The sequence below is a fragment of the Tamandua tetradactyla genome, chromosome 2, assembly GCF_023851605.1.
Source record: "Tamandua tetradactyla isolate mTamTet1 chromosome 2, mTamTet1.pri, whole genome shotgun sequence".
NCBI classification, from domain to species: Eukaryota; Metazoa; Chordata; class Mammalia; order Pilosa; family Myrmecophagidae; genus Tamandua; species Tamandua tetradactyla.
Window position 1 is genome coordinate 69,093,608 of NC_135328.1, and position 18,110 is coordinate 69,111,717.

The window sequence follows — 18,110 nt, forward strand, 5'->3', positions numbered from 1 at the left end:
GGGAATGGGGGTGGGGGAGAGATTCAATCAATCCAACAGAAGTCAGAAGAGGAAAAAAAAAGAGGCCCAAAGAAAAATCATGGCATACAGAAAAGAAAAAATAAGAAGGCAGAAATCAAGCCAATATATCTGTTATAGGAAAATTTTAACATGCAAACAGTCTCAGAATTAAAAAATACAACTGTGTTCTTTTTCATGAGTTATACTTTAAACATAATGACCCGTAAAATTGAGAATAAAGGGACAGAAAATTTTTATCTAGACCACCACTGACTAACAGAAGCAAATGTTCTAAGTATTTATCAGAAAAAAACATTGATTCTAAAGCTAAAAATAATTAATAGGGATAAAATGGTCTTTACATGATACTAAAAAAGGAAACATTCGCCAGGAAGATATAATTATCCTGAACTTGTATATGCATCTAATAACATAGCTTCAAAATACATGAAGCAAAACCTGAAAGAATTTCAAGGAAAAACTGACAAATCCACAAGCATAGAAGAAATTTCAGAAACGAATTACTCAAACAGGTCAAAAACTAAGGAAAAATATAAAAGGACTGAATCACATCATTAAAGATTTTTTGGCTATTCATGGAGTGCTGGCCTAGCTCTCTGAATACACATTATTTTCGAGCATATTTCTTGCTTAATGAAGTCACAAAGCATGTCTCCAGGAATGGCAAAAAATCTATCTCCTAAAGAACATTTGCTGACCTGAACCCACTTAAATTAGAAATCAGTAACAAACACCCAGCACCCTAAGGCATGAACTCCCACAGAGTTTCAACCAGGAGCAAGCCTGGGGGGGCCTGAGGGACCACTGCTGGTGAAGTTGGGGTGAATCAGCTGGTCCCCATGCCCTCCACCCTGAGGAGACAATCATTTTTGTCTCATCCATGGTTTTCACTTGGGTGGTTTGAGAGTGGCCAAGTAATCACTCTGTGGACTTTGGTTTGGAAAGCTTCCCCAGGAGGGAAGAAGTCACCTTTGAGCAACACTGAGAAGGATGCAGCTTTAGGTTCCACAGCTTGGTTCCCTCGGCAGAGAGCTGTGTTTGCTGAGCCGGGCCTGGTGCCTTCCTGGACGCCCCATGTCATCAGGTATGTGAATGGGTTAGAGTCAGACAGTCCTGGGCTCGGAGCGACCCTCTGCCACTTGCCGGACCTCTTTGAATGGCTTACTTCACCTCTTCTAGTCTCAGTTTCCTCATTTGTAATTTAGAAGTAATAATATCTACCTTAAAATGTTAAGAATATTAAATGACATGAGCTGAACCTCTGGGAACTTAGAAGTGGTCAGTACTGTTCTCAGATAAAAATTAAGCAACACTGTTGTCATGACATTTGTAATACGACAGTGGCAGCTTTCTCGACAGTTCAGATGGGACCGAGATGCAGGGAAGGAAGGCAGGGCCTGGGTGGGGGGACTTCGTGGGGCCCCTCACATCCTCACGGGCTTCATTTAGCAGTCCTGACACCTAGAGCTCGTGCCTTGTGTAGCATGCTCCCAAACTCCTGTGAGAATTTTTTTTCTGGCCAATTCATTTTGTGGTTCCTTTCTATGTCCTTTGTTTATATTTTCTGTCCCTTTCTGTTACAGTTGTTTAGTTGATGCGGGACTTCTCCCTCATAGCATTGTGTTCTGAAAGAAAACAAGATTCCTCAGAAGGCTCAAGTCCAAAGTGGCTCCCCCTGCCCCGCCGCCCCAAACGCACACACGCTTTGTGCCTCTTTATTATTTCAGACTTTATGTACTTTAAGGCCCCTGTGTTTACAAGTAGAAACACAGTCCAACCTGTCACCTCCTGCAGGAACCTCTCTAGGCTGGTTTCTCTGCCGCGTCCTAATGAAGGGAGTCTAACCTACTTGTTATACTCAGAGCTTCCTGGTGACACCGGAGCCTGGCTCCCTCCTTGTATGTGGTAGATATATACTGACATTCAGTGACTTAATGGGATAAAAAAATAATAGCTACATTTTAATAGTGACACTCTGGAGCAGGTACTGTTCTAAGCATTTTACACATATTTAATTCTCATAATATCCCTATGAAGTAGGTACTATTATTATTTTAATTTTACAAATGAGAAAATTAGGTTCCAGAGAGAGGTTAAGTAACCTATCCAAGGTCACCCAGCTCCAGGGACCTCTTACAGGTTATACGATATCAGTGCTCAAAGAGGCTTTAAAGTCCCATCTATAATGATTTTATAGATGGGATTGCTGAGGCCTTGTTAGGAAGATGACTAGCTCAAGATCATTTGTATGGGTTAACTGGCAGAATTTACCTAAGAGCATAATTCACCTTACTGGTTGCCTGTTGCTTATTCCTTAAGGAGTGGAGAAAAGGCAGATGATAGTACCTGTTTCAAACAAAGAGCTTTCCCATGGATGAAAAATGACCGAGCTAAACTTAAGTTGTCTCCTTTAATTTAATGTTAGATCAGGGCTGATGAAAAAATGTACTTTTATGTCCATTTTATTTTATTTAATATTCACGACAGCCCTGTGAGGACAATATAGCATACCCAAAGTCTACCCATAAGAGAGATGGAACTGAGAATGTTTAAGTCCCTTGCCCATGGTGTCCTAACTGAATAAATGGGAGGGTGGAGATGGAACGCAAGACCTCCACAACACCATTTCTCCAATCTCATCTTTCCCCAGCCCTGCTCCTTTGCTCTTAATTCCAGTAATTCTAAATTACATTCAGTTTCTCAAACAGACCATGTGGTCACTCACCTCCAAGCCACAAAATTTCTCCCTTCTTTTCCACTCCCTCCTTTCCTCGCCAACTCCTGTGCATTCTTCAGTCTCTATTTAGACATCACTTTCTCCAGGGGCTTTACATGACCCCTGAAATACAGGTTAAGTGCCCTCAGAGCTGCTCTATATATACCCTTGGAGTCCTGAGCTCAGAGCATCTTCCCTCCTAGACAGAAAGTTCCAGGAAGAACTGCTTTGAAAGGTAGCCCATCGTGGTGATTGAGGATTGGCCTCTGGGGTCTGGCCTGAGTTCATCTTCTGAGGTCTAATACTCAGCTGTAGCAGCTAAGTTACAATGGCCATGAGCCTCATGTATTAATGGGGTCATAATAGTCCTTACCAGATATGCATTTAGTAAATACAAAATTAGATGATAACGTGTATGAAGTTCCTAGGGGAGTGTCAGGCACATACTAAAGCACTCAGGACACATTAAATATTGTTTTTCATTGCATCCCCAGTAAGTGGCACAAAGAATATTTGTGGAATGAAAAAAATAGATGAATGAAAAATTGAACTGATTTCAATTTTTCCAATTTTCTCGATGCTTTCTGTGATTCATTTGTGTTGTTTAGATACAATTCACTCCTCACTATCAACTTCACACATCATGTTTGCAAAGTTTGATATTCTGAGAAGTAAAGTTAATTCTCAAATGAAAATGGGGGTGGGGACCCTGATGCTTCCTCTGATGGAATGTTGTGAAACAGATCTTTGAATAAGAAAATGTCTCAAACTTCATTTATAACTCCTTCTCCCCAAATGAGATTGTGAGTAAGTATGAACAAACTGCTTTTTACAGTCTAGGATGGTGCCATTGATAAAAACCGTTTGGCCATTTTGAGGTATGCGAGCCAAATTCAGCCATGTTTTGGCACATCTCAAATGGATTTTCCACTTCCTCTCCAGGTGCATGAGTCAGCAGTGAGCAGGAATATATCAATGTTTATCCTATCCCACTGTGTCCATGGGCAGGCACTTCTGAGTTCCCAGGATGTTTTAGGGAATTAATAGCAGTGTGAAGACATAGCTTTGGAGGTTTTTATGACCCACCATGAAAGAGATTACGTTTCCTGTATCACATTTCAGCGATTGTACACTCAGCAAAAAAAAACTGGAACCAGTTCTACATTCTGAGATGAACATATTATCTGTTTTTTGATTTTGTAAAAATTTCCAAAAATTATGTTAAAAGATATTAAAAATTGCTACAATTAATTAGAAAAATGAACAATTCCACTGAATTACAAAATACTCCAAAGTACTACAATGTTCATAGTTATTGAACATTTACTGTCAACCAGATAATGTTGGTGATCTCTAAGTGCATTCATTGCCTCACTTGATTCTCAAGTGTCTGTGTCAAAAACTCTATCCCCTTTTTTTTCCAAATGAGAAAACTATGATTTCAATTAAGTAGCTTTCCCTGGGTCATGCCATTCAGTTGTAGGGCTGGGCTCAAGCCCAGGTCTGGCTGACTTCAACTTCCATACTATTACTCTGTAACCTGAAGAGCTTTTAGAGTTTCAAGTGGACTTATTGTACTTTCTAAAACAAAGTGCCCACAATGGGAGAGCGTGATTAATGTTAAGTGAGAGCGACACACAAAGGACAGTTCGGTGGTTCTAAGTACAGGCTCTGAAGTCAGATGGCTTAGTCTTAAATCCCATCCCCACAATTTACAAACTGCTACTATTTGTGTACCTTATTTTGCAATGCCTCGTTTAACACACACTTTCAGGAACAAAATGTATTGTGTAAAACAAATCTTATTTTAAATGTATTCAGGGAGGCTGGATTTTTACATACTCTATCTTGTTTTAAAATTTAAGACCATTTTATAGGTATTATAATATCCATTTCATGGATGAGAAGAAAATATGACCTATAGAGGTTAAATAACCTTTTTAAGACCTCCAGCTAATAAGTGGTGGAGGAAAAACTAAAACTCAGGTGAGTGGAGAAGAGTCTAAAAGTCTTCTTCTCTCTGCTGTACCTTACTATCCAAACCTGCCTTGCCTCATTTAACAGAATTTAAGCTACCCTCTACTTGTGTTGACCTGGACTCTCAGTTCAGACAGGTCATTATGGTTGGTTTTTAACTGCTAAGGTCTTATTCAATTTGCTGTGCAATATTCATATTTCTACATTACTGAAATTGATCCAGATAGCCAAAAAAAAGACATGATGGTGCTTCACTTTTCACTTCTGTGAAACCACTGGGGCAAGAATCTCAGATCATCTTCATTCAGAATGTGGAAACATCAGCAAAGAGAAATTACTCTTTATACAAGTCAAATACAAAATGATGTGTGAAAATAATAGAGCTGACTTTTCAGCCCTGATAGCTTTGGCACACCTCACATCCCTTTGTTCAACCTCTCTTCCCTCACCGGAGAGCTGCATTCCTGGGAATTTCTGCTGAGCATTTTTCCCACTAACCCTGGTGTCATTTAAAGGTGAACATTATAGTTTTGCTAAGAAAATGCTTTCCTTCATTTGTAATGAATAGCGATTTTCTTTCTTTCTTTTTTTTTTTTTTTTAAGTGAATAGCGATTTTATCATTTTTGACCTTAAAATGAGGTTGCTGCCTTCAGGTTCTTTAATTACTACCATTTGCAAATTCGGATAAATGTTTTCAAGTAAACCCCAGTTAGATGCTGACTCTAAACTCCTGCTAGTCGAAGGGTGGTCTGGCGCCCGACAGCATCACATCACCTGGGTCACTGTTAAAAAGCAGACTGTCAGGCGCCCCCACCTCTGTTACAGTATGTCCTGGATCACAGTCTGCGTCTCAACAAGACCCCTCAGTTGATACATAAGCACATCAGAGAAATGTCCAGAGGTGTGTTACTTTTCTGGATCATCTTGATAATTAAAAACCAATCTCTAAAGAGCTCACAATATCATCGTCTAATGAAATGACGCATTTTCAGTTTACAGTCCCCTGTCGTTATGATGATGCTCATTTGGAAAGGACCCTTTTGATTTAGGTACCAGTAGCCCAGAGAAAGTTGCTTACAGATGAGGGTGCAGACCTTTCTGGTATGATAATAGCAGGTTGTGCCAGTTTGTAGCTGTTATGTACCCCAGAAAAGCCATGACCTTTTTCCTGAGCCAGTATGGCAGGTCAGTCATGTTTCTTCTAATCCTGATTCAATATTGTAGGGTGGAAACTTTGACTGGATTGTTTCCATGGAGATGTGACACACCAGTTGTGGGTGGGACCTTTTGATTAGATGGAGATGTGACTCCACCTATTCGAGGTGGGTCTTGATTAGTTTACTAGAGGCCTTTAAAAGGGGAAACATTTTAGAAAAAGCTTCAAAGCTGACACAGAGACTTTTGGAGCTGCAGAAAGAAAACACCCCTGGGGAAGCCATTTGAAACAAGAAGCTAGAAGAAAAAGCTAGCAGACATCACCTTGTGCCTTCTCAGTTGACAGAGAAACCCCAAACTTCATCCTCCCTTTCTTGAGTCAAAGTATACATCTCTGGATGCCTTAGTTTGGACATTTTATGGCCTTAGAACTATAAACTTGCAACTTAATAAATTCCATTTATAAAAGCCAACCCATTTCTGGTATATGGGATTTCTGGCAGCATTAACAACAGAAACAGAGGTCATCTCAGCTGGAACTCTTTATGTCCTCTTTCCACTAGATAGCATCAAGAGCACCAGAAATCTGTCTGCTTGTCTAGGCTTCAGAGCCTTAGGGCAGAACTGAATCATTAAATGTTGTCTGTAACTCCTCCAACTGCCATCACCTTGGTGGCCTGGCCTAAAGATTTAGTTTAATGTAGAAAAATCAGAACCCTCATACACTGATGGTGTGAATTTAGAATCATGCAACCACTTTGGGAAACAGTCTGGCTTCCTCAAACAATTAAACATAGAGTCACGGCATTACCCAGCAATTCCACTGCTAGGTATATGCCCAAGAGAAATGAAAACATATGTACACACAAAAACTTGTACATGAGTGTTTATAGCATCATTATTCCTAATAGCCAAAATGTGGAAACAACCCCAAACATCATCAACTGACAAATAAATAAACAAAATGTGAAAAAAGATGCGGTATATCCATACAGTGAAATACTGTTCAGCCATAAGAAGGAATGAAATAGTGATACATGCTATAAACATGGATGAACTTGAAAGCTTTATACTTAAGTGCAAGAAGCCAGTCACAAAGATCACATGTCATGATTCTTCCATATAAAATAACCAGAGCAGGGAAATCTATAGAGACAGAAAGTAGATTAGTGATTGTTCAGGGCTAGGAGGAATAGGATAGAGAGGTGATCACTAAAACGTATAGGATTTCTTTTTGAGGTGTTGAAAAATGTTATAAATTGATTGCAGTGATCATTTCACACTCTTTGAGTATAATAAAACCACTAAACAGTACACTTTAAATGAGGGGCTTGTATGACATGTGAATTATTTCTCAATAAAGTTGTCAAAGAAAAAGGGTTTATGGGTGGTTCAGTGGTAAAATGCTGCTCACCTTCCATGTGGGAGACCCAGGTTCAATTCCCAGCCCATGCACCAAGATAAAATAAAAGTAAAAAAGCTTAGGACCCTACCTCAGTGGAAATCCTCCATGGACACTTGTGTTTAGTGAGGTGGGCCTTGGGCACTCCTCTTCTAAACTTGAATCAAGGTCTTTTCCCAAGAGCGATAGACTACAAACAAGGCCCAGATTCTTTATCCTTCCCTTTATCCATACTCTTTGCCATTTAACTTTCTAGGGCTCTCACACTCTGACTCTAAACTCAATCATTTGACTTGCTTTGGACAATAAAATGAGGCAAAATTTGTAATGTGCAATTCTTGAACCCAGGTCTCAAGAGACCTTGTGCATTTCCACTTGCTCTCCTGCACCTCTACCATATCTATGTGAACATATTTAGGTTAGCCTGCCGAAGGATGAAAGACATTGGAACAGAGCTGAGTTTAGTTGTCCCAGGTGAGGCCAGCTTAACAAGCCTACAGCCAGCCAATACTCAGACATGTAACCAGGCCCAGTCGAGATCAGGAGCCACCTAGTCAACCCAGCTGATCTGGACCCATGAGCTGTAAATGCACTTTGTCGTATGCCTCTGTAGCTGGTGGTTATGTGTTAACACAGCATTATTTTGCAATAGATAACAGATACTCCAAATAACCAATTAAATTTAATTATTGATAGACGTAACCCATTTTATAATTTCTATAATAATTTTTCCTTGAAAACACTGACTTCTGTTAAGGGAATTCAGAGGCAAACAAAATAAATTAATATCAGGTGAAAAATCAATGAGAACTCAAAACAACCAATCGTGATGTATTTGACAACGAAAAGTTGTCCTTCTTTGTTGCTGTGATTTTCATATTACATACATGTAATATAGTTGTATTTCCTAGGGGGCCATGAAGCACTCAACAGAGCACCATGATATGCTAATAAATTTCGTTTCATCTCATAAACTAGGTTCAATATCCCTAGTACATAAGGAGGTTGAACTGGCTATCTCCTTTATCTCTAGTATTCTATGTACCAAAGAAAGCAGTGTTTGGAAAGCTGCAGACAGGCCTTCGTGCATTCAAGTGGCTCATGCCCTGCCTTTGAGTGAGAAGCCACCAAGGCAAAAGGTGCATGTGTGTGTGTGTGTGTCTCATGGGCCTCATCTGCCCATAACTGAGGGGTGGGTTACCTTGTTGGCGCATCTTCATGGTTCGTATCCTTATTGCCTCTCCTCGAACTCGCCCTTCACAGAAATAAGCACCATTGATTTTACTAGCTTTTTCCCTCTTCCAAACAACCTTTTTAGCCCACTCTCTGGTCACATCTTGAGTAACTTCCAGTGGATCCTGGTGTTGGTTCATTAAGGCTTCAAAGTCCCTTCCTATGGTGATGGGTTCATTGGGACGCCACCCTGAGGCAATGCAGGTGAGGGATGTTTCAGCGTCAGACACAAGAGGTAGGGAATTGATCAAGATCAGGTCCATGGCACCTTCCACTGTTCCTAAAAGCAAAGAGGAGGCATAATGTATGATGAAGGCTATGAACATGAGCATACAGGATAAATGAGTGTTGACAAAGCCTTGTCTAAAAAAAAATTGTGGTGTGGGTAATCTTTCTGAAATGTTGTTCTGATCATACATGTCTCTTCCATAGGACAAGATACAAAACTCTCTACCGGGTGGGCAACCGCGGCTCGGTGGCAGAGTTCTCACCTGCCATGCTGGAGACCCGGTTCGATTCCCGATGTCTGCCTATGTTGAAAAAAAAACAAAAACTCTACCATGGCATCAGGAGTTTCATCACCTAGACCCTGCTAACCTCTTTTGCCCCACTCCATAGCTGCAATATACTATCAGTTATTCTCTGTCCCCAAAGCAAACTGTGTATTATATATCTCTACTCACTATAGTGACAAGGCATAGTTAGGTATTCAGTAAATGTTTGTTGACTAGAGATACATTACATTTATGATATGGCATCTGTTACCACAATAACAAAGTATTTTAAAGAATTATTATCAACCACATGCACTGTATACTAACTTTATAGACTCATAATTTTCAAGGAATTGTCCAATTCCGTGTTAGATTACACAAGATAGGAGAGGGACAATGGATAAGTGAAGTCTGCATTTTTCTCTGAACCACTTTTGCCATTTCTTTAAAATGAGACCTATCTTGCAGGATTCTTGTGAAGATTACATGAGATAAAATAAATAAATTATCAAGCACTTTGTCTGCTACATATTGGGCACTCAATGATTATTTCACTTCTCTTTATTGTATTTTCTGAATGTCTAACCCCAAGCCCCACACCTTCCCCAAATATAAAAACAAAATCCTACATGACCTTTAAAATGAATACCACAAACTTATTTCATAAATGATGTACACTTTAAAAAAAAGAAAAACCCTGTTTTGCTTTCTGAGTCTCTTCTGATTTCAAAAGTTTCTAACATGGAGCAAATGGAATATGTACTTATTCTCTCCTCTCTATAAATGTAGAAATATCAGCAATGGAGAACGTTCTCTCACTATGGTGGTAGCCAATTCCCAAATCTACATAAAATGGTCAGGAGAATAAAGGGGTCATGTGCAATTGTTACCTCAGAGACCTCTGTATAGATATAAAGTGATTCAAGTAAGCTATATATTTCCATTTAATTCTTACGTTACCTCAGTAAAATTTCCCAACAACCCTGTGAGGTTGTTGCACCTTATTCCAATTTTTTTTTTTTATTAATTAAAAAAAGAATTAACAAAACAATTAGAAATCATTCCAATCTACATGTACAATCAGTAGTTCTTAATAACATCACATAGTTGCATATTCATCATTTCTTAGTACATTTGCATCGATTTAGAAAAAGAAATAAAAAGACAACAGAATAAGAATTAAAACAATAATAGAAAGAAAAAAAAACAAAAAAAACAAAAACAAAAAACCTATACCTCACATGCAGCTTCATTCAGTGTTTTAACAAAATTGCATTACAATTGGGTAGTATTGTGCTGTCCATTTCTGAGTTTTTATATCCAGTCCCGTTGTACAGTCTGTATCCCTTCATCTCCAATTATCCCTTCTCTTTTTTTTTTTTTTTAATTAACGGAAAAAAAGAAATTAACCCAACATTTAGAGATCATACTATTCTACACATGCAATCATTAATTCTTAACATCATCACATAGATGCATGATCATCATTTCTTAGTACATTTGCATTGGTTTAGAAGAACTAGCAACATAACCGAAAAAGATATAGAATGTTAATATAGAGAAAAAAATAAAAGTAATAATAGTAAAATCAAAACAAAACAAAACAAAACAAAACAAAAACCTATAGCTCAGATGCAGCTTCATTCAGTGTTTTAACATGATTACTTTACAATTAGGTATTATTGTGCTGTCCATTTTTGAGTTTTTGTATCTAGTCCTGTTGCACAGTCTGTATCCCTTCAGCTTCAATTACCCATTGTCTTACCCTGTTTCTAACTCCTGATGAACTCTGTTACCAATGACATATTTCAAGTTTATTCTCGAATGTCCGTTCACATCAGTGGGACCATACAGTATTTGTCCTTTAGTTTTTGGCTGGATTCACTCAGCATAATATTCTCTAGGTCCATCCATGTTATTACATGGCTCATAAGTTTATCTTGTCTTAAAGCTGCATAATATTCCATCGTATGTATATACCACAGTTTGTTTAGCCACTCTTCTGTTGATGGAGATTTTGGCTGTTTCCATCTCTTTGCAATTGTAAATAATGCTGCTATAAACATTGGTGTGCAAATGTCCGTTTGTGTCTTTGCCCTTAAGTCCTTTGAATAGATACCTAGCAATGGTATTGCTGGGTCGTATGGCAATTCTATATTCAGCTTTTTGAGGAACCGCCAAACTGCCTTCCACAGTGGTTGCACCCTTTGACATTCCCACCAACAGTGGATAAGTGTGCCTCTTTCTCCGCATCCTCTCCAGCACTTGTCATTTTCTGTTTTGTTGATAATGGCCATTCTGGTGGGTGTGAGATGATATCTCATTGTGGTTTTGATTTGCATTTCTCTAATGGCCAGGGACATTGAGCATCTCTTCATGTGCCTCTTGGCCATCCGTATTTCCTCTTCTGAGAGGTGTCTGTTCAAGTCTTTTTCCCATTTTGTAATTGGGTTGGCTGTCTTTTTGTTGTTGAGATGAACAATCTCTTTATAAATTCTGGATACTAGACCTTTATCTGATATATCATTTCCAAATATTGTCTCCCATTGTGAAGGCTGTCTTTCTACTTTCTTGATGAAGTTCTTTGATGCACAAAAGTGTTTAATTTTGAGGAGTTCCCATTTATTTATTTCCTTCTTCAGTGCTCTTGCTTTAGGTTTAAGGTCCATAAAACCGCCTCCAGTTGTAAGATCCATAAGATATCTCCCAACATTTTCCTCTAACTGTTTTATGGTCTTAGACCTAATGTTTAGATCTTTGATCCATTTTGAGTTAACTTTTGTATAGGGTGTGAGAGATGGGTCTTCTTTCATTCTTTTGCATAATTCCAATTTTAAAGATGAAGAAATGGAGACTAGATTCCACACTATTGAAGGTAGAGCTGGGATTCAAATCCTCACTGGTCTTTCAGTTCCTTGGGTACTCCATGTCCTTCCCTACCTTACCTCCTCAGCCTTTTTTACATGTTATTCCCTCTTCTGGCTTGCTCTTCACTCTTCGCATGGCCAACTCCAGTTCATCCTTTGGGTCTCAGCTTAAATGCCATTTTCTCATAGAGGGCTTTTCTTGCCTGCCCTTCGACAATACAGATGATACACTCTGTTCTCATTATCCTCTCACTCAGTCTCCCGCTTGTTACATTCATGAAGATTACCACAATTTGCAATTATTGTATTTACTCTCTCTTCTCCTAGATAGTAAATTCCGTGAAGACAAGGACTGATGCTGTTTTGTTCACATCTGTTTATACAGGAACATTCTGCCTAACTCATTGCTTGGCAGGTGGAGTACTGGCACCTACTTAAGATAAGCGCTGTTTCTGGCATGCAGTTCTCTTATGATAAGGTTTCAGATCACCAATGTTTGCTGTACACAGTGATGTTTTGAAGATGATCTTACTAGGAGTTATTTCTTTATCTGATTAATTAGGAAGAAGAATTTCAATGTCAAATCAATTTAAGCAACAGAGTTGTATTTTATTGTGATGCTAATTCAATACATGAGGATGTGATAGAAAAACTTGCCTAGATTGTTTCTAAACCCTCATCACTAAAGCATTTAATTGGCTTCTTCCCTCGTCAATAACTAATCTCTGATCTTGGGGAAAGGGCAGAAGTTAGGATAAGAAAAAGACACAGAAGATGAGCTAGGAAACCAAGCAGCGGAATTACAGCTCCAAGAGTAAGAGCGGAGCACACCTTCCCTTCCACGTGCATCTTCAGCCCTGCCTTGGAGAGGACACCACCTTATCTCCTGCCCTCATTCATTTCAGGCATGTTCCCAGAGAGTCATAAGAGGAAGGAAACATGGTAATTCTTTCAACACTGATTTAATCCAGCCCTGTTTCTAAGGCCAGTTGAGTGAATTGCCAAAACTGAGGAATTGCCTCTGAACTCATGGCACTGGCACTGGCCGTGGTTTATTTAATGACTTTAGGAAACAATTGAGAAAAGCAGCTGATTTGAAGAGACAACCATACTTGGTCGGTGAATTGTTTCTAGGTATGGATCGGGTTTCTTTTTCCTCTTACTACTCCCAGCTATCTCCCTTCACTATCAGAATGGAAAGAGAGCTTCTATGCTCCCTGAAGTCTGGACCTGACTATACTTTGCTGCCCTTATTCTGCATGTCATTTGTAGGAAGGCTTCTTCCACAAGTGAGCCCTCTGTCCTCCCTAACACCATTTACAATAGAAATATCAGAAGGCTCTTGGATGTGAGCTTTAAGCATGAGAAGCAATATCCACAAGGTTCCTGGACAGATCTCACAATTCTTCTGGTTAGTTTTCCTAAAATAAGAATCCATATTTACATTTCCTTGGATATGTATAAGAATTTCTGAGAGGTAACACACGAAATTAAGAATAGTGGTGACCTATAGAAGAGAATGAGAAGGCAGGGGACAAGCATGGAGAAAGATTTTTCACTGTATACTTCTACTGGCTTTTGAACTATCTGAAACTACACATAAAAACTGAAATTAAAAATGTAAATATATGTGCTTCCCTTAAAAGGGTACAATAGCCCTGGAAGGAAGGGAGGCAGTCAGAGCCATGGAATATAATGTCTGTTATCATGTATCCCTTTATCCACTCCAAATCTTCTTTGATTGTATCCAAATAATTCATTTTCTCTTTCTCTCTTCTTTGGATTTATAATAGGAAATGACATCATCCTTCAGTGCTCAAAAAAAAAAAAAAACAAAAAAAACCATTTGGAGTCTTACAATCAAGCAATAATCCTCCTAGGTATTTACCCAAATGATGCCCACACAAAAACCTGTACACAATGTTTATAGCAGCTCTATTCATAATTGCCAAAAATTGGAAGCAACTGTGAAATCCTTTAACTGGTGAAGGATAAACAAATTAAGATATATCCATACAATGGAATAATATTTAGCAATAAAAAGAAATGAGCTATGAAGATACAAAAAGACATGAAGAATCTAAAATGCATATTGCTATGTGAAAGAAACCAGTCTGAAAAAACTATGTATTGTGTGGTTCCAACTATATGATGCTGTGGAAAAGGCAAAACTATAGAGACAGTATAAAACATTGGTAGTTGCTAAGGGTTCAAGGGGAAGACCAGAGGGATGAATAAGTGGAGAAAAGGACATTTTTAGGGCAGTGAAACTATTCTGTATGATAATGTAATGGTGGACAGATGATATAATGTATCTATCAAAACCCATATAACTGTACAACACAAAACAGTGAACCTTAAACTGTAGACACTAATTTAAAATAATGTATTAAAGTTGGTTCATCACCATTGCATCAAATGTACCACAGTAATGCAAGATATTAATAATAGGGGAAACTAATTAGTGGGGTGGGGAGAGAGGATACATGGGAACTCTGTACTTTCTGAACAAGTCTTTTGCAAACCTAAAATTGCTTTAAAAAGTGAAGTTTGTTCTTTGAAAAGTAATGACGTAGGTTAATATAAAATTTAAGAAAAGGGAAGTGGAGGTTGACCAAACTTAGCATTTCAAAGAGGTTAGAGGTGAAAAGTCCCTACTGCAATGGATACCAGCAGGCCTGTGGCTTCATGCAAGGGTTCTAGTGACTCTGTGAAAGGTCAGACGCCATGGGTGGAGCTACCCAAGGAATCTGCCACCAAGGACATTTTCCTGCAAAGAATTGTAAAATGGCAGATCCCATCTGGGCTCGCACTGATCTCTGTCCTCGTGGTTAACAACTTTTCTTATATTATAGCACTATCCTCTCAAAGTCATGTTGGAGACCTGGCCTCAATGAGCTCTGTTCAACTTCACTAATTAGTCCAATTTTCCCTTCTATCATCAAGGCTAAGAGTTTGTTATAAATAATGAGATTCATATTAAATTGCACACATCTTACTTGTTTTTGAGATTGATGGTGTTTTTCCTCAGGAAAGATCTCCTCTCAAAACGCTTTTCAGTGTTTGCATTAAGATGTGCTCTTATTTGGAAAGGAGTATTTGCTGCCATGGCATGGCATCTACCAAGATGAGAAATAATTGTTCATCACAACTGATGCATAAATTACCCTAAAATGTTATTTGGCTAATTATATTTCCTTATGTGTTGTATTGAAGAGCATCTAATTTTCATAGTAACATTTTCAGACGAAATCCCATTGTGGTAACCTCAAAATGATGTTCAAAACATGTTGTTGTATTTGGGTCTTTTTGTGTTCAATATTGCTTTGAATAATGAACATTAACTAAGACATAGAAATATTTTTAATCTAAAAATAGCAATAGAAATGGTTGTGGGCCTAAATCAACATCCACATAACAGAACTGAATTGAATTAGTAATTGGTGAGAGAGCCATGTTTTCCAAACTCTATTTCAGGTAGTCCTCATTTCTTATTTTCTGAAGCAGGATTCCAGAAGTTTCTATGAGTAGTAGTGAGGGAGGTGAACTCAACAAGGTGGATTCCAGACCCCACTTACATACACTCTCATTAGAGCAGCTCTACTTTGATCTTTTTTTTTTTTTTAACAATTATTCTACAAGATTTTATTTGAAAAAAAAAAGATTTTGTTTAATTAAAGGAATGCAAAACCAACCACAATAAGACACCATTTCACTCTCACTAGAATGGCTTTTGGGGGGGTGGGGGTGGAGAGGGGTGCATGGTCTGGGAATCAAACCCGGGTCTCCCACACGTCAGGTAAGCATTCTACCCCTGAAACACCCGTGCACCCCATAGGATGGCAATTTTTTAAATAGAAAATAAGTGTTGGCAAAGATGCCGAGAAAGTAGAACCCTCAGGCATTTGTTGATGAAAATGTAAAATGGTACAGTTCCTCAAAAAGTTATACATAAAATAACCATATGACCTCAACTACTCCTAGGTATACACACAAAAGAAGTGAAAACATGAACTCCAACAGATACTTGTCCACCAATGTTCATAGCAGTATTGTTCATGATAGCCAAAAGGCAGACACAACTCAGATGTCCCTTAACAGATGAATGCATAAAAAAAGTGACATATACATACAATAGGATATAATTCAGTCATAAAAAGGAAGGAAGTTCTGATACATGCTACAACAGAAGAACCTAGAAACATTTTGCTAAGTAAAATAATCCAGACAGGAAAGAACAAAATTGAATGATTCTACTTATATAAAATTTCCAAAATATGTGAATTCATAGAGACAGAGAGTACATGAGAGGTTACCAGGGGCAGAGAGGAGGAAGAAATGTGGTTTTTTAAAATTAGCTATGGGAATTTCTGTTTAAGGCAATGGTAAAGTTTTGATAATGGATGGTGATAATAGTAGCACAATATTGTAAACGTAATTTATGCCATTGAATTGTACACTTAAAAGTGTTTAAAGTGGCAGGTTTTGAGGTATATGTATATTACCACAATAAACTTCAGAAAATTATGTAAAATGAATGTACTAAAAGCCACTGAATAGTAAACTTTAAAAAGGTTAAAGTGGTGACTATTAAGTGAATTTTGCCTCCATAAAAATGAAAAAATAACGAAAGCCTCAGAGGTCACCAATTCTGACTCTTTTTTCTTTTTTTAGCAGATGAAGAAAATGAGACCCAGAGAGGTGAAATATGAATATCAATAAAAATACCTTCCACTAGAGCCTAACATGCTTTTTCAATTAGCCTGATTTCTCTCTCTTCCCACATTCAAATTCAGCACAACTGCAGATAGCCAAGTTCTGATTAGCCCTGTTCCCATTACTGAAGCATTTGCAAGCTAAGAGTAAAAAGCAGATTAAATTATTGCATAGCAAAGCTATTTCCTTGTGCCTGTTATTACCTCAGAAGTGGAGTGTGAGGTGGAATTTTGCTAATATGTGTTTGGAATAATGTAGCATTTCTTCAGAGGAGTTGTCTCTAAGGTTTCTCAACAGTTTGTTATTACCTACATTTAAATTTTTCTGAAGTGTTCTTGGTTCTCTCACCTTTATAACAACAATAGATATCTTAAAATTTTAAATATTTAAAATTGCGTTTAGCATTACCTTGATTTCTGAAATCAGGCGCCCAGCAGTGAGCTGAAATTGTCTAAGCTAGAAGCATTCTGGAATCAAGGTTCAAGGAATGAGCTGAAGAAACAAAAAGACTCTCCAAACTACCCAGAATATTTCGTGGAATTGTTTTGATTCTCATTTAGTTATTTTTTAAACTTCTCTCCAGTTCACAAAACAGTCATACGTCATTTATATATTTGTCATTCATTAGTTTGCCAAACATGTATCACTATCTCCAGTTGGCTAGGTAAGGCACTTGGCCCTAGAGATACAACAATGACTAAGAAAATATAGTCTCAACCCTCAGGTAACAGGTAAATGAGAAAGATATATATGGAAAACCAATAGAATGATAAATATAACCATGGAACCATGATTAGTACTGTGAGAAAATTGTAAGGTGCTATGAGATAACATAATGGTGAGCCTAAATCCGATTTGACAAGGGGCTGGAAGTCGGTATACTGGTGGGTCAGGAAGTAAGGTCTCCCTGAAGAAGTGATATTTGACCTGAATGAAAGTTGGAGATGCCCAGCCAAAGGGAGCAGAATATGAAAAGAGAGTTAGGAAAGTCTTCCCCCAAAAAGGTAACTACTGAGAAGAGTTTTGAAAAATGAATAAGTGTTCAATAAAATTCATTCTAGAATGTTCTTCCTTAAATTTATCCTTAAGTTGGCATTACATTTTTCTTTTTTGGATCCTATGCACACCTCCCAGATGCCATTTCATTGCAACAACCCTGTTATCTTCTCTACCTTCTTGTCTCCCCTCAAAAACTCCCATTCCTGGGAAAGCTTCCAACACTTTAATTTTTTTTTTTATTCTCTGTGATCCTTTTATGCGTGTAGTAAGGCTCCGGGCAATAACTTCATCCTCAGGAATCTTTCCAAGAAGATATTGGACAATTAATGAGAAAAGACCAAAGTGCACAGGACTGGAAACAACGAAGGTTAAGTTGTTAACTTTTTTTTATTGTGTAGTTGGGAGTTTGGACTTAAACAGGGGCATCCTGGATGTGATTGGGATGTGTCTCTAGCAACAAACTGTTCTCTCCCAGGAATTGTGCCAAGACAGTTTCCCCAAACAGAGCCTTTGTCTGCTGGAGGGAATG

General features: G+C 38.2%; 1 protein-coding gene across 3 annotated transcripts in view; it reads right to left on the reverse strand.

Annotated features, from left to right (window-relative positions):
• The window catches only part of TEK (TEK receptor tyrosine kinase), a 121,324-nt gene that overhangs the window by 57,286 nt on the left and 45,928 nt on the right, over window positions 1-18,110 (reverse strand). For 2 of the 3 annotated variants that reach the window (XM_077147994.1, XM_077147992.1), the window contains exon 2: window positions 8,474-8,785. The exons of the other annotated variant lie outside the window; for it this stretch is intronic. In XM_077147994.1, coding sequence (XP_077004109.1) covers window positions 8,474-8,785 — 312 coding nt within the window. The remainder of the gene's footprint in view (window positions 1-8,473; window positions 8,786-18,110) is intronic. 3 annotated transcript variants of the gene reach the window in all.